We start from the raw sequence: 27871 nt of genomic DNA on the forward strand, positions 1-27871 counted from the left end.
TCATACCTGAGGTCACAGGTGATTGACGTGTGTGTTTGAGAGAGAGAGAGAAAGAGAGAGAGAGTTTTTTTTTTTTTTTGGTAACGGAATAGTATCAGGCATGACTGAAATCATATTGGATTGAATCATTTGGAATGATATAAATGAAGGTGTTTTTTTATTTTCCTGGATGAAATGATTGAGTTTAGACGAATTTAAACGTCTGAACTGGTTTTAAAGAGTTTAGCGTTCTCTAAAGAACGCTCTCAGCAGGTCATCACGTCACGTCCAGGAGTTCATTACCAAATTTTAGCATTTATCCAGTGAACAGTGTTCATCCTTCTGAGCAGCTCACCATCATCTACTGACTCTCAGCTGTGGGTTTATATCTAACTCTCTCTCTCTCTCTCTCTCTCTGTCTCTCTCTCTCTCTCTATCTCTCTCGCATCTCTGTCTGTCTCTCTCTCTCTCTCTCTCTCATATCCGTCTGTCTGTGTCTCTCTGTCTCTCTCGCATCTCTGTCTGTCTCTCTCTCTCTCTCTCTCTCTCTCTCTCTCTCTCTCGCATCTCTGTCTCTCTCTTTCTCTCTCTCTCTGTCTGTCTGTCTGTGTCTCTCTCTCTCTCTCATATCCGTCTGTCTGTGTCTCTCTGTCTCTCTCGCATCTCTGTCTGTCTCTTTCTCTCTCTCTCTCTGTCTGTCTGTGTCTCTCTCTCTCTCTCTCTCTCTCTCTCTCTCTCTCTCTCTCTCATATCCGTCTGTCTGTGTCTCTCTCGCATCTCTGTCTGTCTCTTTCTCTCTCTCTCTCTCTCTTTCTCTCTCTGTCTCTCATATCCATCCGTCTGTCTGTCATTTGCTCTCATCTTGCTCTCATCTTTCTCTTTTGCTCATCTCTTTTTCTCTTTCTTTTTTCCAGCCTGTGGCTGAACCCATCCCCATCTGCAGTTTTTGTTTGGGGACCAAGGAACAGAATCGGGTCAAAGAACCGGAGGAGCTCATCTCCTGTGCCGACTGCGGGAACAGCGGTGAGTTCATCACAAAATCTTTTGAAATCACGTGGAATAAAACTGTCCAACGTCTTTATCGGGAAATAACCGAATCTCTGGGATTTAATCTTCACCGCGAACCCTTCTGCGTTTTATTCCTCTTATACCACTGATGTTTCTCAGAGAGTACAATTTATCTATTAAACAACAACGTGCTACTTTTTTTTTTTTTGGTCTCCTCAGGTCATCCGTCCTGTCTGAAGTTCTCCCCGGAGCTGACGGACCGGGTTAAAGCTCTGTGGTGGCAGTGCATCGAGTGTAAAACCTGCAGCAGCTGTCAGGACCAGGGCAAAAACGCGGTACTGATTTATACAATCCATTTACTGAAGACGCTTTGCTTTTTATTAGACAAATGTTTGTGGACATGTGACCTAAAGATTGGTATGAGGAAGATGTTCTACTAAATTTTTGTGGAGATTTGTGTAAGATTCACTCGAATGGTGTTAATCAGGTGCTGATGAAGGAGAGGAGGCACCAGGGCATTGTCATGCTGGAACAGGTCTCCTATTTCAATTAAAGGCAAAATTTTGGGAAGAAACCACATACGGCTGGAAAAAGTCAGTTGTCCTAATACTTTTGGCCATGGTGTGTGATGCTTTTATTTAAACAACGTGACCTTCTGGTTCAGAATGCTTGATGGCATTTGGATACCACTCCTGTCACTTGTCGTATTGGGGGTGGAGCTTAGTGATTGTGGGTGGAGTCATTTAAATATATATAAAAAAATAAAAAAACACCGCCAGACTGATCTCTTTTCATCCAATTAAAAACAGCAACTATCAACCGACACCGTGGAAGCCCCGCCCCCTGCTGGACAATTTGGTGAAGAGAGATGCTTTTCAGTGCGTTTTGGATTTTACTTGTGTAAATGAGTGTGTAAAAATGTGTGTGCGCGCAGGAGAATCTGTTGCTGTGTGACTCTTGTGATCGAGGTTTCCACATGGAGTGTTGTGACCCTCCACTGACACGAATGCCAAAAGGTACATATTCTCTCGCTTTATTAATCTTTTTTCCTCTCTCGTTCCCTTGCCTTGTTTTTCTACCTGTCCCTCACATACATACTCTCTCTCTCTCTCTCTCTCTCTCTCTCTCTCTCTCTCTCTCTCTCTCTTTATCAAGAAAGTGTTTCTCTCTCTCTCTCTCTATCTATCTATTCTCCTCTCTCTCTATCTTGATATTTTTACCCTTTTTCTCACTCTTTCTCTCTCTATCAAGAAAGTGTTCTTTCTCTCTCTCTCTCTCTCTCTCTCTCTCCCTCTCACGCTATCCTTCTATCTTGATATTTTCCTCCTTTTTCTCTCACTCTTTCTCTCCATCGTTATATATTCTCTCTCTCTATTTTGCTATTCTCTCTCTCCTTCTCTCTCTATCTTGATATTTTCCCCCTTTTTCTCTCTCTCTTTCTCTCTCTATTGTGATATATTCCCTCTCTCCCTCTCTGACTGTATTTTGCTGTCTGTTTCTTTATTAAATGAGAAGGTGTATGAGTGAGAAACTCTTGTCCTCTGCAGGTATGTGGATCTGTCAGATCTGCAGGCCGAGGAAAAAAGGACGAAACGTCTTGCATGAAAAAGCAGCACAAATCAAGCGACGGTACAACGCCCCCCTGAGTCGACAGAAGGGCAGGTAACATCAAGTCACTGAAATGAGCCCGTTTGTGTTTTTATTTTTATATATATATATATATATATGTTTATTGTTGTTTGCACTGGAGCATCACAAAAAAAAAAAAACACAGAACAAAAGTCAAATCTGATACAATTCCACACAGAACCCGATAAACATTTACTGGACAAAATTATTGGCACCCATAACTTAATATTTTGTAGCACCTCCTTTTGAAAGAAATACTGAAATCAATCGCTTCCCGTAACCATGAATGAGTTTCTTACACCTCTCTACTGGAATTTTTGGACCAGTCTTCTTTCACTAACTGCTGCAGGTCATCCAGATTTGAAGTATGCCTTCTTCAACTGCAGTTTTGAGATTTGTTTCTAACACGTTTCTGAAGTGTGTTTCGGGTCATTGTCCTGCTGGAAGATTCTTGACCTCTGGTGGAGATGCAGCTTTCTGACACTGGCCACTAGGTTGCGCCCCAAAATTCTTTGGTAATCAATAGATTTCATGTTCTCGTTCACACAGTCAAGGCATCCAGTGCCAGAAGCAGTAAAGCCACACCCAAACATCTTAGAAGCTCCACCATGTTTGACTGTAGGGGATGTGTTCTTTTCTTTGAAGGCTTCATTTCTTTTTTCTGTAAACAGTGCCATGATATCCTTTTAATAAAAAGCTCTACTTTTTGTCTCATCTGTCCACAGTATGTTCTCCCAGAAGGAGTTTGGTTTTGTCCCATAGGTTTTGGTAAACTTCAGTCATTTTTTTATTTTTTTTTTTATGCCTTTATGTCAGCAGTGGTGTCCTCCTGGGTCTCGTACCATAGCGTCCCTTTTCATTGAGATAGAGCCGACTCTGTTTGGAAGTTAATCAGGGTTCTTTATCCACCATTCAAACAATCCTTCATTGTAATTTTTCATTCATTTTGCTCCTCCATCCACGTCCACGGGCTGTAAACCTCTTAATGATATTGCACACAGTGGACTCAACAAAGGTTGACTGAAGGTTCCTCCAATTTAACTGGTTGCAGGTGTGATTACTATATTGCCCACAGGTGTCTCTAAATACACATTGCAGGAGCATCACATGCTTGAAAAGCAATTATTTCTTACAAGTTTGACAATAATTATGTCCAGTCCATTTTTAAGTTCTGTGTGAAATCTAATCAAGTTTGATCTTACTTCTGTTTTGTGTGTGTGTGTGTGTGTGTGTGTGTGTGTGTGTGTGTGTGTGTGTGTGTGTGTGTGTGTGGTTGCAGTGCAAACTAAACATTTATTTAGATATAAAATATTTTGAGATTCGAGTCTGATTTATTTTTTTATTTTTTTAATATTAAACACAATTTACATAATTCAAAACCAGACATGTAATAATTTAGTGACGTTTCTCCAATAAAAAATGCGTGTGATCTTCAAAAAGTCTAAAATCTCGCTACATTGTAACGTTTTCATTGTTGGCATATATCAGTGATTGTAGTGACTTGTTGTGACCTGATGGTTGTCCGTGTGTACCTGTAGGCCGGGTCGGCCCTTTAAGAAACTACGAGGGAGTGGGCGTGGGCGACGGCGGCGGGGCGGCGGGGCGAGTCACTCGCGAGGCTCCGCCTCCCCGCACTCGTCCTCGAGTTCGTCGTGTGACGGTTACCTGGCTGACGGTTACCCGGGCGACGACCGGCTCCTCTTCTCTCGGCGGGACGAGGACGACGAGTCTTTGGGCATGACGCGCTTCAACAGAAAGACCAAAGGGCTGATCGACGCCCTGAGCAAGTTCTTCACGCCGTCGCCGGACGGACGCAAATCTCGCACCGAGTCGCTCGACTACACACAGCAACACCGCATTCGCAAGAAGAGCGGTCGCAAATCTGACACGCACCAGCGCACAGGGGGTGAGCGACACCACAGCACTCGCACACTCTGATCGCTGATCTAATTCTCCATAACCTGCTGGTTTTACAGTGTAGCTTTAAGATCATAGGATTATATTGATGTGTTGATGTTTCCATAGTGACAGCTTGTTGATAAAGAGAAGATTTATAGAAGGAGTCTCCAGTGTCAGTTTTTTTTTTTATTTTTAAATTTTTTTACATATTCATGACCGCTGCTACAAAGCAACTGAGAGCAGGAACTAACAGGTTTCATTGGACGTCAAGATTTATTTCAAACATGTTTCTCAGGACATTATTGCTGCTATGCACAACTAATTGACCGTGTGTGTGTGTGTGTGGCGTACCCCAAGACAATCAAGATTGCGAGGACTGGAAGGAGGATGAGGAAAAGTTGCCGGGACACGAGAACCTGACTGAGAAGGACGTGGAACTTTTTAGACACATCCAGGAGCTGGCGCTACAGGTATGGAGGGAATGTAGGAATAAAGAAAAGATGGATGGATGGATAGAGCCAGGTGAAGCAAAAGAGAGAGGTGAGAATAGATGAGATGGTCATATCTGCAGGGTTGCCATAGCAACGATGTTTCAGCCCATAGCTTCCTTTTGAGATTCTCATCTGCTAATCGTTTGAATACCAAGCTGCAATTCGGTGAGATGTTTTAGATTTTATGATGTCACAAAACAAAACATAACTCGTTTTTAAAGCACGGTATAAAGCTGATCTGTTCGAACAGAGCGTACAGACCAGTGCAGGACAGACCTGATCATGACTTTTTGACATTTTTTTTAATTAATCTGCTTTAAATTAGGCCGCTATTGTAAGGTTGTTGTACGGTTTAGCTGGTGTTTTGTGTGTTTGTTCCTAACCTCAAAGTTGATTCCCCCCCCCCCCCCCCCATGCAGAAAGTCGGTGTGACAGGCCCTCCGGACCCACAGATGCGCTGTCCCTCAGTCATCGAGTTCGGGAAGTACGAGATCCAGACGTGGTACTCGTCACCGTACCCTCAGGAGTACAGCAGGTTACGCTCTTTTATTTCATTTATTTATTTGTAGGCAACTAATCAATCAGGTCGCAAGAAAATAGAACTGCAACAACTAATTCATTCATTCATCTTCTCCCGCTTATCCGTAATTCGGGTCGCGGGGGCAGCAGTCTAAGCAGATTCCCCAGACACTTCTCCGTGTCCAGGGATCGGGCTGTCAAGGCCCCCGCCTTCGACTGCTGCCCAATCCTCTCAGCACCGGTCCCTTACGGTCCCTCCTGCAGGTGGTGAGCCCACGGGAAGAGCAACAACTAATCGATAATCTACAATTAAATTTATGGTTATCGATTAGTTGGGCTGCTGAAGTTACGGTTTAGCGTGTTCAGGGTCAACCGGCAGCAGGAAAAAGTGTGTCCCCCAAGGCATGAGAGCATTTTATATTAAACACAACAAAGAAAACTGTACCTGGAACTGATGTAAAGTGGAGTTTGTGTGGGATGGAGGTGCCACAAAAATTTGACTAAGAATTGTCAACTTTACATCTGCAATTATTATTAAAAACGATTTTGATTTACACAAATTGCTTCACTTTACATACTCACTTGTGTTTTTATTACAGAAAGAAAAGAGAATTTGTTAAGGGAGAAATCCTGCGTGCATCAAAAAAAACAGCTGCTTTAAAATGTCTAAATTTAAGTTGGTTAAATTTATTTATTTTTTTTATTTTTATTTTTTGCAAACATTTTATACAAAAATACCCTGAATTAATTTTTGATAGTTTTAACAAGCAAAGCTTTTTTTTTTTTTTTGTATTTATTAATTTTTTATTATAAATAATTCAGCGAAAAAAGTTGTCCATTTTTGTTGTTATAATATTTATTATAATATTAAATCTATTCCAGGCAAAGCTGTGCTACTTCTTTATTAGCTAGAATACGAGCGTTGTTATTGTTACGGAATCACGTTTTCTTTGCCTGTTTCTTCTGCATCGTGTTGTAAGTATTTCTAAGTGTGTGTGTGTGTTTTTTTTTTTTTTCTTTTCTCCCAGACTTCCTAAGCTGTACCTATGCGAGTTTTGCCTGCGCTACATGAAAAGCCGCAGCATCCTGTACCAGCACATGCGCAAGTGCATGTGGTTTCACCCGCCTGCCAACGAGATCTACAGGAAGGACGAAGTCTCTGTGTTCGAGGTGAAGCTACGAGACCTCCTCCCAGCCGCAAAACAACCCCCCCCACCGCCACACGCGCACGCACACACACACACACACACAGGGCCTGTCTGTGGCCTACACCCATATCCTGTTCTTTATAGCTGCTGTAATGACGAATCACAAAAATATATATATATAATATTCTAAAGCGAATCTGGTAGCCAGAGCCTGTAGTTAGTATTGTTTATTTTAAAATAGTGGTGCCTCCTTTTCCTGGCAGCCATCTGTCCAAATGTGGACACTCATTAAAACACACACAGACATGCGAGCGCCTGTTAGGTTGGTTTTCAAAAGGCTCAGGTTTCAACTCCTGACTCAGCAGCATGAACAGGTCTGGTGGGGTTTTTTCTTTTCTCTTTTCTTTTCTTTTCTCCTCCTCTTTTTCCCTGCATCTCTTCTTCTTTATCCAGAAGCAGTGGTTCTTCTGCTCCGCCTTGAAATGTCGCAACTCGCATACAAGTACATTTTAATCATTCATATATTTAGATTTCGTGTCGCAGAACATGAACCGGGTCGGGTTCTCACGTACGTTAGAGCAGCTCCTGCCGTAAGAGTCCCAGTGAACGAGCTGTCGCTATAGAAACCGTAACGATACAACGTAATATCATGAATATAAACCTGCACTTCTTTTTCTTACAGGCTACTGATAACAGAGCAGAGTGTATAGTAGACATTAGGGCTATCTATTATTTACTAATCGAGTTTTCTACCCATTATTCCAACGATTAATCGAGTAATTTGATAAGCAGTACGTTTTCTTTATTAAAGAGCAATACTAAATATACAAGAGAAAACTTTTACTTTTAAAGTAAAAAGTGAGTAATTTCTTCTTTATTTATTTATTATTATTATTTTTATTTTTATTTTTTTTTAAGAAAGTTGTACAATTTATTGCTGGAATTGCGCACACGATTATCTGTGAAAACTAAACCCATTTAGTGCATTTACTTGACATTACATCTAAATGCAAATATAAATTATATAAATAAATCAAAGGAAATGCACTGTACGGTGTTTACTTTGGAGTCCAACACATTAAAAAAAAACTCAATTCTGACTTTATTTCTCATAAACATCCAACATTTTTGGTGCATCCACCAGTAACCATGTTGTGGGCCTGAAGTGTGAAGCTGTAAGTGTATAAACGAGGTTCCTCTGCTTCATCTGTCTTGTTCAGTCTCCTCCAGAGCCGATTGTTAGACCTATTAAATAAATAATTTGCCTCGCTGAATTTTTTATATTTTTTTGTATTCGAATCACTGGAGTTACTCAAGGAATTGTTTCAGCCCTAGTAGATGTTACAGTAAATAAAAATTTAAAAGAAAACAAACATAAAAAATATATATATTTAACATTAAAGTTGAATTTTAACTGCTGGAACTAATAATTGTTTTGGTGTTTAATTTAAGACGTATCCTTACTAACTTTTTTGTTTGGTTTTTGATTGATCGAGATTTAACTTTTAAAAGATCAGTTGAAATGATCAATATATTTAGAGATGACATTTTTATAAAAATTATTTATATATCTATTACGGTGTAGTAGTCGTTTTTATTTCTTTGTTTTTAATGTAAATGCAGAAATTTGCTGGGAAGAAAAACACCATAAAAAAGAAAAAATAGAAAAATGCACCAAATGTAATTTTTTTATTTTTTTTTATTTTTTTTATTTTTTATTATTATTTGTTTGCCTTTTTTTTAAATTAGGTTGATGGGAACGTCAGCACAATATACTGTCAGAACCTCTGTCTGCTTGCCAAGCTCTTTCTGGACCATAAGACCCTGTATTACGACGTGGAACCATTCCTTTTTTACGTGCTCACGCAAAACGACTCCAAAGGGTGTCACCTGGTCGGATACTTCTCCAAGGTGAGCTTCTGTTTTCTTTAAAACGTTTATTAATTAGAAATGTAATTGTCGATTTTTTTTTTTTTTTTTTTTTTTTTTTTCCCTCTCTAAACTCCTGGTTCATTGTGTTTTGCTTCTTTACAGGAGAAACATTGCCAGCAAAAGTACAACGTGTCCTGCATCATGATTCTTCCACAGTACCAGCGCAAGGGCTACGGACGCTTCCTCATCGACTTCAGTACGTCTCGCATTGTTTTACCGAACCTGCAAACGTGCAGGACTGGAAGACGTTTTGTGTAAATGTGGAGGTGTTTGGGTTATTTCATCCATTCATCAGTCCATCCTTGCTTCCTTCCCATCCATCTAGTTTGTCTTCCCATCATCCTTATAATTGTACAGTGGTGTGAAAGTGATTTTCTTATTTTTTTTGCATGTTTGTCACTCTTTAATGTTTCAGATCATTAAACTAATTTAAATATTAGTAAAACAGAACACAAGTAAGCACAACATGCAGTTTTTATTATTGAGGGAAAACAAAATCCACTGAATGGCTAAAGAAAAATTAAAGACTTTGAAGTGGCCTAGTCAAAGTCCTGACCTAAATCCTATTGAGATGCTGTGGCATGACCTTAAAAAGGCGGTTCATGCTCGAAAACCCTCCAATGTGGCTGAATTATAACAATTCTGCAGAGATGAGTGAAGCAAAATTCCTCCACAGCGCTGAAACAGACTCACTGCAAGTTTTCACAAACACTTGATTGCAGTTGTTCCTGCTATGAGCGGCCCGACCAGTTATTAGGTTGAGGGGGCAAACACTTTCACACAGGGACATGTAGATTTTGTTTCCCCTTAATAATAAAAGCTTTCATTTAAAAACTGCATGTTGTGTTCACTTGTGTTCTTTTACTAATATTTAAATTAGTTTGATAATCTGAAACACTTTTTCACACCACTGTATATACTTTGTTCCAGTCTTCCTTCTCATGGTTCTCACATCAGTCTGTTCATCTACAGTTTTCTTTATCATCCTCACAGCCATACATCAGTTCATCCATCCAGCCTTCCTTCCAATTATCCTTTAATTTATTTATTGTAATTTTCCACTGATCTATCCACACTTTTATCTTCCGTTTTTTTTTTTTAATTATAGACCTCATATCCATCCATCCATCCATCTGTCTTTCCAAGCTTCTTTCTTTGCATCTGTCCATCCAATCTTTCATCCCTCAAGTATTCCTTCAGATATTTTATTCACTTGGCTTTCTTTCCATCTTCTACCATCCAGCCTTTCATCCATCCATCCCATCCCCACATCTGTACTTTAATTCAATTTCTTTCTTGTTTCCTTTGTTCTTTCGCCCTCTTCATGACAAGTTTCCTCAAACTTTCCTTTCTTCATCCAGTTTTGCCTTCATGATCTTACCACAATCCTCTACCTGAGAATAACCGTTTGTCTGTTTTTGGTCATGTAGGTTACCTGTTGTCAAAACGAGAAGGTCAACCTGGTTCTCCAGAGAAGCCTCTGTCTGATCTGGGCCGTCTTTCCTACATGGCTTACTGGCGGAGCGTGGTGCTCGAGTGCCTGCACGAGGTGCGAGACCGAAAGCTCACCATCCGCCGCCTCAGCAAGATCACCGGCATCTGCCCTCAGGACATCACGGCCACTCTTCAGAATCTAAACATGCTGGAGCACAGAGGGGAACGGTGAGAGGAAGAGAGCGAAAAACTACCCGTGTTCACATGCAGTACCGTTATCAAACTGAAGTAACACCTTGATAAATGTGATTTTACGCTTTAATTTAGTAAATAATAGTGGTACAATTATACTAATTCAGATGTGATTAATCCATAATTAGCAAAAAGCTACAACAGGACATGGTAGTTTTAGGTTGTTAAAAGTTTATTTGATTTATTTATTTAAAACGGAATTATTCATGCTCGTTCAATATTTATTAAAAGCTTATTTCTGTTCACATTCTATTTTACAGAGTTATCATAATACATAATTTATCAGCCTTATCACTAAATAGGCTGTATATTAAATTATATGGACAAAGCTGGTAGTTCTATGTGAAAGCAGACATTGAGCCCCGTTTAATGAAAGAAATGGCATGATCTTCGTTTTATGACACCTCTGTGAAGATTCGACCGTCAAATTGGTAGTCGAATCAAAAAATCCTATCGAAGCATTGAATCTCCAACTGTTCGTAGGTGGATTTGTGTAGGGGCCTTTAACTCTCTCTCTCTCTCTCTCTCTCTCTCTCTCTCTCTCTCTCTCTCTCTCTCTCTCTCTCTTCCTTTCTATCTAGGCTGGTTCTGGTTCGCAGGGAAAAGCTGGTTTCCTCTCACATGGCCCGTCTCCATGCTCGACCTCGGCTTTTGGAAGTCGACCCGGACTGCCTACGGTGGACACCCGTAATTGTCGCCAACCCTGTGGTGTCAGACGAAGATGGGGATGAAGATGAAGATGATGATGAAGAAGAGGATGGAGAGAAAGAAAACAACAAAGATGTGAGTAATGTCTGTTTTTCCAAACCTTTGAAACATTCATGTGAACGCTCATCGTACGTTACTTTAATAACTACGTTGTTTTGTCTGCTGCAGCTAAAAACAAATCGCAAAAGTTCCCCACTGCCATGGAACACAAGAGTAGACAAGGAGGACAATGAAGAAAAAAAGTGCTTCCCAACATTCCCCAAGAATCAAAGCTCTCCACCCTCGTCCCCCATACGCAACAGCCTCCTGAGCCCTGAGACAACGGCTCTTCAAGCCAATGGGGAGCGCCGGGGTCGTGGACGGCCTCCGAAAAACTGGCCATGGGGCAAAGTCAAGGATCAACCTCGTCCAGGTCCGGGGCGACCTCGGAAATCCAGGCCCAAAGAGGATGATAATGAAGAATATCAATCTTCAAACAAAATGACACCAGTATCCATGTCTCCATCTTCACTTTTCGCCTCTGAAAAAGAGCTGAACTGCACTGAGCGACTGATTGGGGCTTCAAGGCACTCTGCACTTCCTACTCCACGCAGCAGAGGGCGCCCCGCAAGGAAAAGGGGAGCCCCCAAACGCCAGTTGAGTGAAGAGTCAGGAGATGATGTGCCCTTGTTAACGACGGTGGGCAGGCTGAGCGAGTCTCCGGTCCCTCGTTCCTGTTCGAGTGAAAGTAGCGAAGAGGAGGATGATTACAATGAAGAGATGGGTACTCGCTCTCCTCCTGTTCTTACCAAGCCGACGTTAGGGCTCAAAAGCAAGGTGGGTAAAAATCACAATTTTTTATTTTATTTTTTATGTCCCCAAACTGAACAATGCCAGAGACATTTTTTTTTTATTACATTTTAAAAATGTTTTACTCACATCTGTATTTGATTATAGATTTTCCCTTAGTTATTAATAGAGCTCAAAGTTGATCGCTGGAACTATCAGCTATCAGCAAAAATCCATACACAGTTTTTACAGCTTCTGGTTTTACAGCTTCTGTTCCGCTGTCAATCAAGAGGGACCTCTAGAGGAGAATCACTGACACCACGTGCTGTTTGTTTTTACACGAGACTGTGCTGCACGAAGAGCATATTCCATTTGTTATTTATACTTTATTAATCATATCATATTTGAGTAAATATATTCATATTTATTTCCTTTAGCACATATTCATGATTAAGCATTTTAAATATTTTTTATTTTACTATCGGTTGATTTATTGGTTTTCAGCAAGTATGATCCAACCTAGCTATCGGTAAAATCCACTAGCGGGTTGACCTTTTAGTTTTTAACGTAGCATAATTTTGTTATTCACCCACCAATCAAATGCATAAGTAAGAAAATGTTTTGATTTCAATAGCAAAAGTTTTATGATGGTAATAATGCTTTTTAATGTATTTATATATCTCAAAGTAATAAACTACTAAATAAATAATCTAGCATTCGGAGGCATAATAAATGCATTTAAATCATAATAAAATCTCCTAATTAATACTGGTAGTCACTCCGGCCCATGTCATTTTCTAGTACAGACCGACCCGACCCCCCCATTAAAGAAGAAAAAATATGAAAAGTTTGGGGACCCCTGCTTCATGTGATAAATTAATTTAAACCCAGTAATTGCAGATTGTTATTATTTAAACATTAGGGGAAAAGTAAATGCATGCAAGATAGTTCTGTTTATTTGTACATTCTGAATAAATTCCACCTTCTTTTCCCCCAGAAGCCCCCACGAAAAAGGCGTATCCGTCAGCGTAGCCACCCGCACAGCAGCGTTGTGACTGAAACCATTTCGGAAACCACTGAAGTTCTTGATGAGCCATTTGTAGACTCTGACTCGGAGAGACCCATGCCCATGTTAGAAGAGCAGACACCATTTGGTCATGGCCTTCGATGTTACCCGCCTGCACGCAAACACTTGGACTCCACGCTTAAAACGATTCGTTCTACCAATCTCTCAGAGTCTGATGATGGTTAGTAATACCCTGGTTTCTCCCTGTTTTTCTCTTTTTCCACTGTTTTTCTGTAGTTAATGGTGTGAATTTCTTCTCACCCAGATCACAGTCCTGTGCTGAAACCAGTCAGTGGCCTGAGAAGACCAGAGGAGACTGAGGCTTTCGAAAGAGTGGAGCCTTCTACTGTGACCCCAGAGGTCCCATTAAAGAAGAAGAAAGGGTGGCCTAAGGGAAAAAGCCGCAAGCCGCAACACTGGAAAAAGACCCCTGGGAGAACGCCTGGAAGTGGGGCTACCAACCAGGTTGCTGGCAGCAGTTTGACAGCTCAGTCCTTGGAGGAACCTCCGAGACAAAGCGTCCAGAGCAAACCTGGCAGGAAGCGTCGCAATTATTACCCGCAACAGATCCAGGACGAGGGTGCTCGAGAAGAGCTGGACAGAAGTCAGTTGTCTCAGTTACAGTTAGAAAATCCAGAGGACCGAACTTTCAAGAGGAGACCTCTGACATCGGACCTCGATTGCGAAAAGATTAAGGACTCTGATGAAGAAAGCGTTTTCCCTCAACAGTTGAGAGAACAGCCTAAGCCCAGGAGACGAGGCCGACCTCCGAAAAAGCCTAACCGCGAACCCTCTGTTTCAAAACCTGCACATGTATCAGAGCCAGATGATGATGATGATGATGATGATGATGAAGAGGAGGAGGAAGATCAAACATGGTCTGAAGAGAAGCCAAGTCGATCACCTTCTTGCACCTTGTCTCAAGCCTCTGGCTCCCGAGTCCCTCAAAACAGAGATGGCGATATGGCAGACCAAGCGGAGGATGAGGAAAGAGAGGACGATGATCATAACAGCTCAGGCAACAGGAGAACAGGGGCAATGCCAGGCTCAGGAAGTCGGCGAAGTGATGATCACGATGCGGACGATGAAGGGGATGGTCGACTGGAGGAGAAAATTGATGCTGACAAGAGGAGAAAAAAGCGGGACTCTGAGGATGATGATGAAGAGCTAGAAGATGAGGAGGAGGAGCAGCCATCCCCTCCTCGGTCACCTCCCGTTAAAGAAGAACCACAAAGCGGGGAAGGTTTTTTAGACATGCAGGAGAGCGGGTCACGTGAGTACATTCACAAGCAGGAAGAGGTGGAAGATGAGGAAGACGAAGACGAGGTCCAAGAGGTAAAGACTCGCTCGGTTGATTCCCAGGATGAAAGGCGGCGACGGGAGCAAGAGGAATCCGCAGCTGCAGCCGCTGCCGTTGAGACAGTGACTTCGATTGCAATTCCTTCTGATCCTCCCCACATGCAGTCAATGGACAGCAAATCTGACCTCCTGATGGAGACGGAACACCCTCATACAAACTCTGATTTTAAGGACGAGTTAAGCCATCATCCACATGACCACCACCACAGCAGTGAGCTGGATCTGGAGACAGTCCAGGCCGTCCAGTCCCTCACGCAAGGAGAGGCCCAGGACGAGGAAGCTGAGCCACATGGCGCTTACCAGGACTGCGAGGAGACACTAGCTGCCTGTCGAACTCTGCAAAACTATAGCCATGGGGAGGGAGAAGAGGAATCTCTGGCCATGGTTGAAGACTGTGGTACCTCTCAACGTAGCAGCCCGATGCCCAACCCTCCCATGCCCTCTTTAGCCAGTCAGTCCGTGCGCTCGGTAAACAGCCCTGGAATGACTCCTGGACCTCTTGAAACTGGACCAAGTGTTTCTGGTCCGGCAGGTGGAAATGGAGGAGGCTACACACAAATAACTCCAGAGCACCCTAGCTCGCTTTCTGCACCGTCGTTGCAGAACTTGGAAACATCACCCATGATGGACGTGCCATCGGTGTCTGACCATTCTCAGCAGGTGGTGGACAGTGGTTTTAGTGACCTGGGCAGCATTGAGAGTACCACAGAGAACTATGATAACCCCAGTAGTTATGACTCTACTATGGGTGGCGGTGGTGGGAACAGCGGTAGCGGAAGCAGCATGTCCGTTACTGTAGCAGCCGCCTCCTCTGCATCTTCATCGTCAACTCCATCATCCTCTTCCTCACAAGGCAATAGCTGTTCTTTTGTGTCCACTCCTGGCATGTCGTCTTCCAGTGCTTCTGTGGGCTCTCAACTTGCTATGGGCAGCTGCAGCTTGATTCAGCAGGCTGGTCCTGGTCCAAATAGTGGTGGTCCTGGCTCTAATGGTGGTAGTACTGTCCCTCAGCCTCCACCTCCACCTCCTCCCCCTTCCGCAAACACCCCAAGCTGTGGTATCAAGTCTCCGCAAAGCTGTGTAATTGAAAGACCCCCGAGTGCAAGCCAACAGCAGCAGCAAAAGAAGGTTCCTCAGCAACAGCCAACCCCTCAGCCCCAGTCTGCCCCATCAGCACCCCCACCCCCTCCTCAGCAGCAGGCACTTTCCCAATGCAGCATGGGAAATAGTTTTGCTTCCACACCCATGATCATGGAGATTCCTGAGAGCGCAGGAAGCAGTGGAAGCGGTCGAAGCATTTATGACCGAATGGGCCAGGACTTCGGTGCAGGTGGTTATGCTCAACCTTCAGCCACCTTCAGCTTGGCCAAACTCCAGCAGCTCACCAACACAATCATGGACCCTCATGCCATGTCTTACTCACATTCTGCTGCCGTCACGTCTTACGCTACAAGCGCCACTTTGCCCAATCCCAGCCTGGCGCAGCTCGCTTCGTCCCCACATCCACCTCTGCCACAGGCTCAGGCCACTATGACTCCACCTCCCAATCTCAGTTCGAGCTCCATGAACCTTGGCACTCAATTAATCCAGTGTAACATGCCGGGGGCAAACATCGGCCTACCTCCTCCGCCCCACACCCAGCGCCTTCAGAGTCAAATGGCCACTGTGAAGGGCCACATCGCAATCCGCTCCAAGGCTTCCCAAATCCCGGCCGGTTCCGCACACCAGCAGCAGATCTACGGCCGGAGCTCGATGCAAGGTTCCCCTCGAACCCTGGCAGTGCAGCGGGGTATGATGCCCAACCTCATGCCCACTCCAGCTGCATACAACTCCATGAACATGAACCAACTAAACGCAGCCATGTCAGCCGGCTACCGCATGCCGCAGCCCATGATGAACAGCAGCTACCACAGCAATTACATGAACCAGCCAGCCCAGTACCCCATGCAAATGCAGATGGGAATGATGGGAGGTCAAGCCTACCCACAGCAGCCTATGCAGCCCAATCACCATGGCAACATGATGTACGCCGGTCCATCGCACCACAGCTACGCCGGCGTCCCCAAACAGTCGCCTTACATGAGCAGATGAGCAAGGGAATTGATATGCAGAGACAAACAAGAGAGTAAAGACATTGAACCCCTTCCAGAAACAGACTCTCGCAATACTCTCCGCGTTGTCACCGGTGCACACCTACTTTCCCGGGGATCTGGAGAATTGGCGTTGTCGTGGTGGACCGTGAGAAGGTGCCGCATCTGGAGAGGTTTTAGTTTTCGTGTCTTTACTCGTACGTCACGGCGGAAAGGTTTTCACTCGGTTTCGCCCCCGAAGCTGTGCAGTTGTCATTGAGCTGTCCGAGGTGCAAACAAACCTGAACGCATCGTGCAAAATGGGGCACTTCTTTCCTTCCCCTGGTGCTCAACACTGGGTTGAAGAAGAAACGAAGCAGCTGCAGAATAAAAAAAAACGGAACAAAGAAACAAACTTGCATCACAAGCGGAATTGTGCACAGTTTCTGGAATTGGCATAGGAAGCCTTACCTTCAAAAAACAGTTGTAGATGAACTTGGCTCTTATTATTATTATTATTATTATTATTATTATTATTATTATTATTACAGCCACTTTTTGTTAAATTTTTTTTTAAAAGACTTCAAATGCTTGTGTTTCAGTCTAGCCTCATGCTTTGTGTGTGGTTATACAGGGGGAAAGCGTTATTTTTTTTATTTTTTTGCTCTTACAAACATCCACACGGACACAAAAACGTTCTCGCGCACACATTTCAACAGTCACTTCAGAGTCAAGGTGGAGGCACTTTTGCATGTGCAGCATAGACCTACCAAGGAGACACCACGAGACGTATCTAGCAAATCCGTGTCTTCCCAGTTCTCAGTATAGGGACCGCATGCATTACGATTCACAATGGGCACGGAGAAGACTGTACGTAGATGTCCACGAAGTAGCAAGAAAGTACCAGTAGCTCCTGAACACGGAGAGAAGGGGGCTGTTAGAGCTCCTGTGAACCGTTTTAGATGTGTAAATATTCTGGTACTTCCTGATTTACAGCACAGGCTCCCTGAACTGCAGAGTGAGTGAGTGCCCCCTCTGGTTGCAAAAATAAATACACTCCACTCAGTCCACTAGAGGGCACTCTAATCAAGGGAGGGTTTTTTTTTTTTTTTTCTTTTCTTTTATACTGCACAGTATACCACAGGTTTGGAGGGTTTATAAAAAAAAATAAAAAAAAACACACTAATACCAAGGGCACTCACAAGGTGTATACACGTTGACTCCTACTGACACATGAACAATCACGGACCTTCAAAGCTTCAGCTCGGTAATACAGTGCTGTTTGCGTTTAGGACCGGTGGACGGCGATTCACAGCCGCATTCTTGAACATGCGAAAACCAAGACGTCTTGGTTAAAGCGCACGTTGTACAGGGACTGATACCAATATAGGACAAGGGGCAGAGTAATTTCCTTTGTATTCCTTTGTATGTCCAGTATTCAATGTCAATATAAGGATTCTTAAAAGACCTGATGTTTCGTATATTATTTGTGTGCATTTTATTTTTTATTATTATTTTATTTTTTTGTTCCTTTTGTTTTATTTTTCTGAATTTTATCAGACTGGGCAGCTTTCTTTTATGACACAAGCTGACTCTTTTTTGACTTTAGTAAACTTATTGTAGAGAAAATGTTTTTTCTATAATATAAAACAAACAAAAAAAAATCAAAAAACAATTGACATGGATATTGGTACTGTCATTTTTCACTTCTGTTTCAGGAACAAAAAAAAAAAATCCGACATATTTTTTAGCTCAACTTGGGGTAATATTAATAAGAAATTCAAAACTTAAAAAATAAATCGCAGCTCACTTCTAGTGAATAAGATGCCTTTAACCTTCCCATTCCATCTCAGCTCTAGAGTTTTCTATCTTTGTGTAGTATATTAATGCTATTTTAAAACAAAAGGAGACAATGAATATCTAAAGGTCAATTAGCCGTTCTTTTTTTTGTTTCGTTTGTTTGTTTTTCTTTCTCCCCGCGCTCATTTTTTTACCCCCGTGTGTGTATAGGACAACTTCCATGTAAGAGGCATGTAAAAATGAGCTCCGTATGTTTGTCTGTTTATATTGCTTCCCAGTTTTTTTTTTGTGTCCTTTGTAATTGTACATGGTGAGTTGTAAGCTGAGGAAGAGCGCGAGCGACAGCGTGTTCGCCTCCTCCCTCCTTTCTATTTTCCTCCCTGTATGTATTTTCATTTATTTGTTTATTTTTTCTTTCTTAGCAAGTACTTTCAAAGAACTCTGTACATTTTAACATGAAACGAAAATAAATTATGTTGAGCCGTTTTACTAGTTTGTGCCTCGCTCTTCCCTTTCTGTGATCGTGTGATGATGCAGCTCCATCAGATGGTCCAAGCTATGAAAACTACGTTTTCATTTTATGAACGTAATTTAAAGAATTCTAACATCATATCAATGTAGTCATTTGTGACAGAACTTTCCTAACAACTGTTAACATCTGTATTTGTGGTTGATCCTGATTTCAAACCCAGCAATTTCCTTTAAAAAGGATTTACTGTTTTAATAAAATTTTCTGGGAAGATGTTTCACTAGATTTTGTGGAGATTTTTTGACGACAAGGGTGTTCGAGTCAGATACTGATGTAGGTGAGGAGGCTCCTGGGGTGCAGTCAGTGTTCACATTCATCTCAAAGGTGTTAAGTAGGGTTGGAGACAGGTGCAATGTCGTGCTGGAACAGGTTTGGGCCTCAAAGTTAAGGTGAAGGGAATATTTCATGCTACAACCTCCAAAGATATCATGTACAATCGTGTGCCTCCACCTTTATGCTATGAGTTTGAGGAAGAACCACATATAGGTGGAAGTCATAGTGTAGCTCCAAAGTCCTGAAGAAGCAGGCGTGCAGTCGACCGTTGTGAACCAATTCTCTTGTATTTGTACAGCACTTTCAACAATGGATGAATTTATTTCAAAATAATAATTATAATAGAAATCAATCAGTGTTTGAGTCATTAATATAATTATATTAATAGATCAGTGTGCTGAGAGTCACATTCGAGTCTTTACACATAAACTTGAGTGATTAAGTGAAGAATCTTGTGATAAAAATGATAATAGGAACATTATAGTTATAATAAATCACTACTTTGGAAACCTAATTGCAAAAACTTTTGTACTTTTTTCTCGAATGAAAGTTTAAAGTGACACTTACTGGAGTCACATTTTACTGAGTCTCTACTTGAACTCAAGAACACGTTTTGTGTATTTCATCCATCAGTAATGACGTTAGTAAAGAAGAATGAATGACAACTCTATTTTGAGCTAATAATTTTGAGTAATTTTATATTCCCTCTTGTTATATCTTGGCACATTATTTCCCTAAATAATTATTTTTCTTGATTTTCAGTCACAACTATGTAAAAAAAAAAAAAATTAATAAAAAAAATTAAGAAGTCACTTATTTTAAAAACCAATTAATAATATTCTATTAATTCTTATGAAAACATCGAGTCTGTAGTGTGTTTTTATTTTCAATTTTTTTATTTTTAAACAGTCTTTTAAATTCAGCTTTTAAGACTCTGGGGACGTTTTATTGCGCCCGAACAGCGTTTTTTTTTTTTTTTTTTTATAAGAATAAAGACGCGTTTTATTGTTACTATTTTCTGTTTCAAATTCTGCCCCGCCCCCCAATCGTCCATCTTTTCTTTCGTTTCGGGCCACAATCCCAAAACAAGCCCTTTGTTGGAGATAAAGTGCACTAAGTAGGATGCACGTGTCGCTATGACGCGTCTCTGATGTAGGACGCGCGCCGCGGCGGTTTGAGACGCGACACGTGGATACGCGATCGTTTTAATTCCGCGATTTTCTCCAATCGTTTTCAGGGGCCTGGTAGGCGGGGCTAAACATTCGGCGAGGCTTGCTATTGGTCGAGGCGTGCGTCTGTCACCGGCCCTCTGAAACCCGAATAGCGGCGAAGGGAAGGGATATTTCTGATCTGCGCTTTTTTTTAAATGAAATACACACTGTAATTATTATTAACGGATAATAAAAGAACCGACACCGGAACACACCTGCTGGGGATTGTGTAAGTGTTTCGCTTTAACAGTTTGTTTAACAGAAATATATATAAACAATACATTGCGTGTTATTCTCAGAATCTGAAGCGCAAACGATCACATGACCCTCCTGTGATACACCAGGAACAGGATGGACCGCTGCTGTGTGGATTATTGTGTAGCCTTGTGTAGGAAATACACAACTTCATTGTGCAACATTAAATATTCATTCATGTATCAGATTTCAGGAAAGTGCAGGCGAGTGAACAAGTCAACAAGGCCGTGTATATGGAGGGGGGAGGGGGGGGTGTTTTACAAAACCCATCTTTCCATTTATTAGATTAGATTAGATTAGATTCAGCTTTATTGTCATTGTGCAGGGTACATGTACAGAGCCATGCATTACTCAACAGTAGACTGGATTTATATATAATTACGCTTTTTGTGTACATAAAGCCTTCATTTGTGCAAGTTTAGAGTGATAAACACTATTCCTATTAATAACCATCTTTAAAAAAAAAAGGGATATAATAATTGATGGTCTGTGAGGTAGAATTGTATTTAATTTATTACAGTATAATCATCTGGTTTATAAAATATCATGGCTTTTATACAAAACGTATTCAAATATGGGGGAATATATTTTTTATTCCAGTCAAAGACCACTGTTTATACACCATTATGACCATTAATAATACATTCATAAAATGAAGGAAGTTTCATAGGAGAAGATTTTTATGTGTTTCAAATTAGTTTATTGTTACAGCAAATAACTTTTATTTCTTTCCTCCTTTAGCTCTCCTTTCTGAATGACCTTATATGAGGTCGTATCAAAATGTTTAAAGTCGAGCTTTGTAACACGCCAACAGGTGGCAGCACAGGGCTCCATGCACAGTCACAGGGAGCGCCGACCTTCATAAGTCAGTGTGTCAAAAGACATCCGTCCTGTGTACATGAGGAGCTGTGTGACTGGTGCTGTTCTGACCGCATGCGCACTCTGTCACAGAGCTCTTCTCGGACGTGAGCTTCTCGCTGGAAACGTTCTCACCTCCGCACCCACATTACTCGCTAGACTTGGCTCCGGCAAAAATGAAGAATCAGCTCAAAGGCTGCCTTTTTGACACCATTGGAGAGATCCAGAGTGAATAGCAGAAGGTGCTTGACATGCTTCGAATAGAAGACTTCCAGGACACGTTGCTGAAGTGGCAGTAACACTGGAAGCGCTGTATCGCTGTGCAATGGGGTCGTGTTAAAGGTGATAGTGTGCAAATGTAGATAAATAAAGTAGATTGTCTTGAAACTTCTCGATACACCTCGTATGTACGACTGTAGCTAACTGGTGATTCCGATATGCTCTGTTATGCTCCTCAACAACCCCTGTTTCTTTTCATTTCACTGACACAGAACCAGGTCCATGTCGTCATGGTCATGGTACTAACATCGCTTCCTCTGTCGTCTCGATTTCAGGCGCCAGTTTTCTTTTAAGATGATCCACAGTTTGTTTCTGGTGAACTCCACGGGAGACATCTTCCTGGAGAAGCACTGGAAGAGCGTAGTAAGCCGCTCGGTGTGCGATTACTTTTTCGAGGCACAGGAACGAGCCAGCGAGCCGGAGAATGTTCCCCCGGTGATCTCGACGCCGCACCACTACCTCATCAACGTGCTCCGACATCGCATCTACTTCGTAGCCGTGATCCAGAGCGAGGTTCCTCCTCTGTTCGTCATCGAGTTCCTGCATCGTGTCGTCGACACCTTTCAGGTGTGTGTGTGATGTGACATTTGCTTTATTAATATTTTTTTTATCTATTTACAAACACAGGATTCAGTTCTTAATGATGTGCCTAAAGTGAAATTTGTATTGTATGTATATAACCACTTCGTTGCAGTGATGCCACACTGAAATGCAATCGCTGTCCAGTCACAAGACTTTATTAGAAGGATGTGAATGTTTAACATACCGTACAGGACTTTTTTGATTCCAAGATCCAAATCAGACTTTTGCTGCATACTAATTCGAATATCCACTGAACCCGATCCCCAGGACTACTTTGGCGTGTGCACCGAGGCAGCCATTAAAGACAACGTGGTGGTGGTGTACGAGCTGCTGGAGGAGATGCTGGATAACGGTTTCCCCCTGGCCACTGAGTCCAACATCCTGAAAGAGCTGATTAAACCTCCGACTATCCTGCGCACCGTCGTCAACACCATCACAGGTAACCAGCGACTCAGTGACCACCTTCACACCATGCCCCTGTCGGATTCTGCATTTTGATTGGTCAGGAGGTGTAGATTAGTTTGTTCTACAGTAGCACCAGTTTTAAAATTGTTAACGTTTCTATAGCTTTATAATGAAACCCGGACAGTCCTGTAGTTGTACTTTTTCGAATAAGGAGAAAACATTTGTTTAAAGCGAGTCTCAAGTGTGAGCATTTGTACTTGTGACTGTGTGTCCAAAAGTGTTGAAGTTGTAAAAGCTTGTTTATGTTTGTGTGTGTATTTAAAAGGAAGTACTAATGTCGGAGAGCAGCTCCCCACAGGTCAGCTCTCGGTGGTGCCATGGAGACGCACAGGAGTCAAATACACCAATAACGAGGCTTACTTCGATGTGGTGGAAGAGATCGATGCCATAATCGACAAGTCAGGTACACAACATGCTTGGTTTATATTAGGGGATGCGCGTCTCCATAACTGAGGCTGATGTGATTCACACCAACAACGCGATACATTTAAGATTCATATGAAGCAGTCATCCGTCTCCATATAGATTTTGGATGTGGATGTGGTGAGTGAATACATGCAGGTAGTTGGTTTGAAAGAGGCAGATGTAGAGGACAGGGGGGTCCTGCCGTCTCTGTAGACGTCTTCCTCGTCTTGGCCAACAGTAGCCCAATTTCCACCGGTACCCTGTTGGCTAACGATACCTGTGGCGGTCGTTTGTAACCCGGGCCTCGACCGACCCGGTATGAATTTCTGATTCATGATCCACATATTTGATTTGCCGCATGTTTTACGCTGGATGCCCTTCATAACACAACCCTCCACCTTTATCCGGGGTTGAGACCGACACTAAAAGTGACCTGACTTGTGCAACCATAATGTCCGGGCTAGTCTTCATATCAAATATTAGTCACAAATTATTGGTCACTTTCTAAATAATAAACGTATAGCACATTTACTAATAATTAGATAGAAATAAATTGCTTTTTACTGATGCAAATTTTTCAAATCTCAACTTGTATCAGATGCACTTTTTTAATTAATACATCACGTCATTAATTTTTATGCCGATGTACCGATGCGAAGTGCTGAAACTTACCAGCTCTAGTTTTTGCATAAGAACAGAGCACTAAACAAGTTCACCATTGGGTTACAAATTAATATAGTAATTCACCAGTGTTTACTTCTTGGAGCTGTGTAGCCAAAACATCACTAGTTAATCAGAGTAAAGTGCTGTAAAGATTTGTGGCATCACTTTTTGTGTTTTATCCCCTGAATGATTTGTTTTCAGTCTCAGAATGTTTTTTCCTTGAGGAGTTAGTTTTTATTAGTGCTGCTTTAAAATATAATTTTTTACTTTTGGTGTGTCAATACTTCTTTTTCTTCTTATTATTATTGTCATTAATATTATTAGCACTGCATCAATGTATTCTAAAGTTTAAATCTTAGTGCTACCAGGCAGCCACTGCTGGGCCCCTGAGCAAAGGCCTTTACCCTCAACTGTTCAAAATGAGATAATTATAAGTCAGTCTAGACGAGGGCGTCTGCCAAATGCCATAAATGGAATGTAAACAGTACTTTTGTTTTTGGGTGTCTATATTTATACTTAATGCTTCAGGGTCGTTAAGAAGCATTTGTTTTATCTTGGCTTATGTCGGTTCATGTCTGAGCTATGAACCCATCCTGCTGTGATTTTTATGCATGATGTCATGCCGTATCTGTTCCGTACCGTAAATTGCTCAGTGCTCGCTAAAGTGAACTGATCTTCATCAAAAGCAACAGTTTCTTTGTAGACTTGCGCATCTGTGTCATGTTCACTAATACCTTTGTGCTGTTATTATTATTATTAGTAGTAGTAGTAGTTGTAGTCCTGAAATCAGACTTTCTCCTCCTCTATTATTTAGGTTCTACAATCACGGCAGAGATTCAGGGTGTGATCGATGCATGCGTGAAGCTGACAGGAATGCCGGATCTCACCTTGTCGTTTATGGTAAGTCTGATCACTTTGGATCATTTTGAACGCTGCCAAGAGTCCAAAATATATTCACTGATATTTGCGGTAATAGAAATCTGGTGTTTAATTTACCCACAGCACAACCACTGTTTCATCCTTTACTTATTATTATTATTATTATTATTATTATGAAATGCATTTTGATGTTAAATGACTCTCACTCTCTCTCTCTCTCTCTCTTTCTCTCTCTCTCTCTCAGAATCCTCGGCTGTTGGACGACGTGAGTTTCCACCCATGCGTCCGCTTTAAACGCTGGGAAGCCGAGCGGATCCTGTCCTTCATCCCTCCGGACGGAAACTTCCGGCTGCTCTCCTACCACGTCAGCTCTCAGAAGTGAGAAAGAATTCTCTCCTTCCTTTTTTTCCAGATCAGTTTTCAACCCTTTACATTCTCACACAAAGTTTTTAACTGCAGGTGTGATGCACAGTTTCAAACTGGGATCCCTCACTTTCTTTCTCTCTAACTGTACTTTCTGCCCTCAGCCTGGTGGCCATCCCGGTGTACGTCAAGCACAACATCTCGTTTCGCGAGGGCAGCTCTCAGGGTCGCTTCGAGCTGACGCTCGGCCCCAAACAGACCATGGGGAAAGCCGTGGAGTCGGTGCTGGTGAGCAGTCAGCTCCCACGCAGCGTCCTCAACGCCAGCCTTAACTCTTCACAGGGAACCTACACCTTCGACCCCGTCACCAAGGTAGTGTTTAGTGTTCTGTTCTAGTTAGTTCAAAACTCATCAAAGCCAAAGAAGTGTGGAAACTGTAATCAAGATATCATATGATGAGCCTGAATGATATTGGCTCATTAGAATATTAGGCCACACCCAGTTTCACATTATGACCGAACATAGAAACATTTTTACACACCACATGCCCTGTGTGTGTGTGTGTGTGTGTGTGTGTGTGTGTGTGTGTGTGTGTGTGTGTGTGTGTGTGTGTGTGTGTGTGTGTGTGTGTGTGCAGCTCTTGACATGGGATGTGGGGAAGATCAACCCACAGAAGCTGCCCAGTCTGAAGGGCACCATGTGTCTGCAGGCCGGAGCTTCCAAACCGGACGAGAATCCAACCATCAACATCCAGTTTAAGATCCAGCAGATGGCCATCTCAGGTACGTTGTCTACAACATGTTCAGGAACTCTCGTTTGAATCGAATGATAAGTTTCAGGTTGTCATGGTGATATTAAACGGGTTCGTAGTTTACTTTGTCAAAGATTTATAAAGGGTCTAGTCCACAATTTTAAAAACTAGCACCAACTACCTTCATTTAGTGCCATTAAACGTCCAAGAAACCAGGTCAGTTCTGGTTTATGTTACAGCAGCTGTAATCAGCCGTTCTCACGTCAGCTTTTGTCACGTTACCATAAAACTACAGAAAGAAAAAGGCTTTTACTTGACACATACACAGACCAGGTATAACATGACATTATAACATTCTGAGTGGTGAAGTGAAGAACACTTCATCGTGGCACCTGTTAGTGTGTGGATTTATTTATTAGGCAGCAGGTGAACATTTTGTTCAAAGTTGATGTTAGAAGCAGGAAAAATAGGTGAGCGTAAGGATTTGAGCAGCTCTTGTGAGATGTTCCTGGTCTGCAGTGGTCAGTATTTATTGAAAGTGCTCCAAGGAAGGAACAGTGGTGAACCCGCGACAGGGTCGTGGGGGACGAGGATCATTGATGCACGTGAGGAGTGAAGGCTGGTCAGAAATGCTGTCAGAGCTTCGGTAACTGAAAATATTCTTGTGACTCGCGATGCTGTGATTCAACCACTAGGTGGAGCGCTCGTCTCTCCCAAGCTCTCTGCTCCGTCAGAGTTCAACGCTGATCCTCACGGGTCGTCTGGGTTCACATGCAAATGCTGCTGATGCGTGTCGCATCCCAGCACCATGGTAACGTATTATACAATAGGAACTCTCGGAGTGACACTTTGTTCTCTTTCCTCCTTTGTCCTGAAGGCCTGAAGGTAAATCGGTTGGACATGTACGGCGAGAAGTACAAACCGTTCAAAGGCATCAAGTACATGACCAAGGCGGGAAAATTCCAGGTGCGGACCTAGAGGCCGATCTGAACTCCAGCAGCTTCCAGCCGTCTCCAATGACAGCGTGCACCCAGTGGGACATTACAGTGTGTGTGTGTGTGTGTGTGTGTGTGTGTGTGTGGGTGTGTTCGGGGGTGGAATGAATGGGGGCATAGAAATGCAGAATATGATTACGGGGGTTGATTTAAAGAAGATTTTTCATGATTTAAATGATAATGATATGTAAATGCTATTGGATAAACATTGTTCAGGTGAAAGTATTCCTTGGAGTAAACCACTGTACGCTCGTTCGGGTGACGAAGGAAGTGTGTATGTCGTGTTTATAAAGTCTGAAGAACACACCGATCTTCCTAGTGTGTTCTTCACCCTGCTCTCGTGTCCAGGGGTTAGCACTCGCAGCTTTCATTTCTAAAGAAATTCCAACAAATTTGTCCCCGTCCTTATAATTCCTACGAATTTTGCATCATGTCTCTTGAAGACGTCATGCTTTTCTTTTTTCACGTCTTAGTCCTGTTTATTTATTTATATTTTTCTTGTTCAGTTTATGCCCTGGAATTGTCTATTTATTTTAAGCTTCAGTTGTTGAGCTCAAAGATGTTAGCAGTAGATTTTAGTCCAGATGCGGTAAGAAAACCTACATGGAAGCTACAACACAATACATACATGGTTACCGTTAGTTGATTGGTACCTCCACCAGTACATCCACCAGTACATCCACCAGTACATCCACCAGTAACTCCACCAGTAACTCAACCAGTACATCCACCAGTACATCCACCAGTACATCCACCAGTACATCCACCAATAACTCCACCAGTAACTCCACCAGTAACTCCACCAGTAACTCCACCAGTAACTCCACCAGTACCTCCACCATCATACACTTAGCTCTCCATTTTACTAATGCCTTCACCCCTATGATGACCGAGACCACAACAGTGCTGTTTCCTGAACCACTTTATACCCCAGCGTTATTACAGTTCGCAAGAACATCTGGACAGAGTTCTCTCTCTCTCTCTTTCTCTCACACACACACACACACACACATTGTGGATCAGGAATGTTTTATAGGTATATAATATATATAGAATATATTAGAGGGGACTCTATAACCACTATTTTACTGATTGGTGATCACTGAGGAAGTTTACTGAGGCACCAAGGACCAATTAAATACTCTGATGGTTGTTGTTCACTGGATTTTTTTGTTTGCTGTGTTTGTTTGCTGTGTTTGTTTGTTTGTTTTTCTTTCCTGGCTTTGCAGTGATGCAAAATAAAAGACCAAACTTTAAAGATTACTGTGTGCTTTAGAGTAACCTGAACACAAACCCAGGCTT

General features: G+C 42.3%; 2 protein-coding genes across 4 annotated transcripts in view; both read left to right on the forward strand.

Annotated features, from left to right (window-relative positions):
• Nucleotides 1-18553, forward strand: part of kat6a (K(lysine) acetyltransferase 6A) — a 30685-nt gene extending 12132 nt beyond the window's left edge. For 2 of the 3 annotated variants that reach the window (XM_083527293.1, XM_083527294.1), the window contains 15 exons: nt 894-1002; nt 1207-1322; nt 1922-2003; nt 2535-2649; nt 4155-4522; nt 4873-4985; nt 5426-5541; nt 6554-6695; nt 8423-8584; nt 8708-8801; nt 10036-10267; nt 10873-11074; nt 11168-11815; nt 12765-13014; nt 13099-18553. In XM_083527293.1, coding sequence (XP_083383419.1) covers nt 894-1002; nt 1207-1322; nt 1922-2003; nt 2535-2649; nt 4155-4522; nt 4873-4985; nt 5426-5541; nt 6554-6695; nt 8423-8584; nt 8708-8801; nt 10036-10267; nt 10873-11074; nt 11168-11815; nt 12765-13014; nt 13099-16283 — 5934 coding nt within the window. In that variant the 3' untranslated portion in view covers nt 16284-18553. The remainder of the gene's footprint in view (nt 1-893; nt 1003-1206; nt 1323-1921; nt 2004-2534; nt 2650-4154; nt 4523-4872; nt 4986-5425; nt 5542-6553; nt 6696-8422; nt 8585-8707; nt 8802-10035; nt 10268-10872; nt 11075-11167; nt 11816-12764; nt 13015-13098) is intronic. The other variant, XM_083527295.1, reaches the window with a different exon arrangement.
• Nucleotides 18554-20145: 1592 nt separating this feature from the next.
• On the forward strand, nt 20146-27827 carry ap3m2 (adaptor related protein complex 3 subunit mu 2). Its single transcript, XM_083527426.1, has 9 exons — nt 20146-20303; nt 21742-22033; nt 22316-22487; nt 22779-22916; nt 24396-24481; nt 24705-24838; nt 24988-25195; nt 25461-25605; nt 26452-27827. The coding sequence occupies exons 2-9, from the start codon at nt 21761-21763 to the stop codon at nt 26550-26552; spliced, it is 1257 nt and encodes a 418-aa protein (XP_083383552.1). The 5' UTR covers nt 20146-20303; nt 21742-21760; the 3' UTR covers nt 26553-27827.
• The last annotated feature ends 44 nt before the right edge of the window (nt 27828-27871 follow it).

Source organism: Silurus aristotelis, assembly GCF_946808225.1.
Source record: "Silurus aristotelis genome assembly, chromosome: 23".
Classification (NCBI taxonomy): domain Eukaryota; kingdom Metazoa; phylum Chordata; class Actinopteri; order Siluriformes; family Siluridae; genus Silurus; species Silurus aristotelis.

What these genes read in the sequence shown, in the direction of transcription:
- ap3m2 (XM_083527426.1), top strand. Translation starts at nt 21,761, where the DNA reads ATGATCCACAGTTTGTTTCTGGTGAACTCCACGGGAGACATCTTCCTG. An exon ending in CGTCGTCAACACCATCACAG is followed by an intron (nt 22,488 to 22,778) that starts GTAACCAGCGAC and finishes TGTATTTAAAAG; the next exon opens with GAAGTACTAATGTCGGAGAG. An exon ending in CCTTCGACCCCGTCACCAAG is followed by an intron (nt 25,196 to 25,460) that starts GTAGTGTTTAGT and finishes GTGTGTGTGCAG; the next exon opens with CTCTTGACATGGGATGTGGG.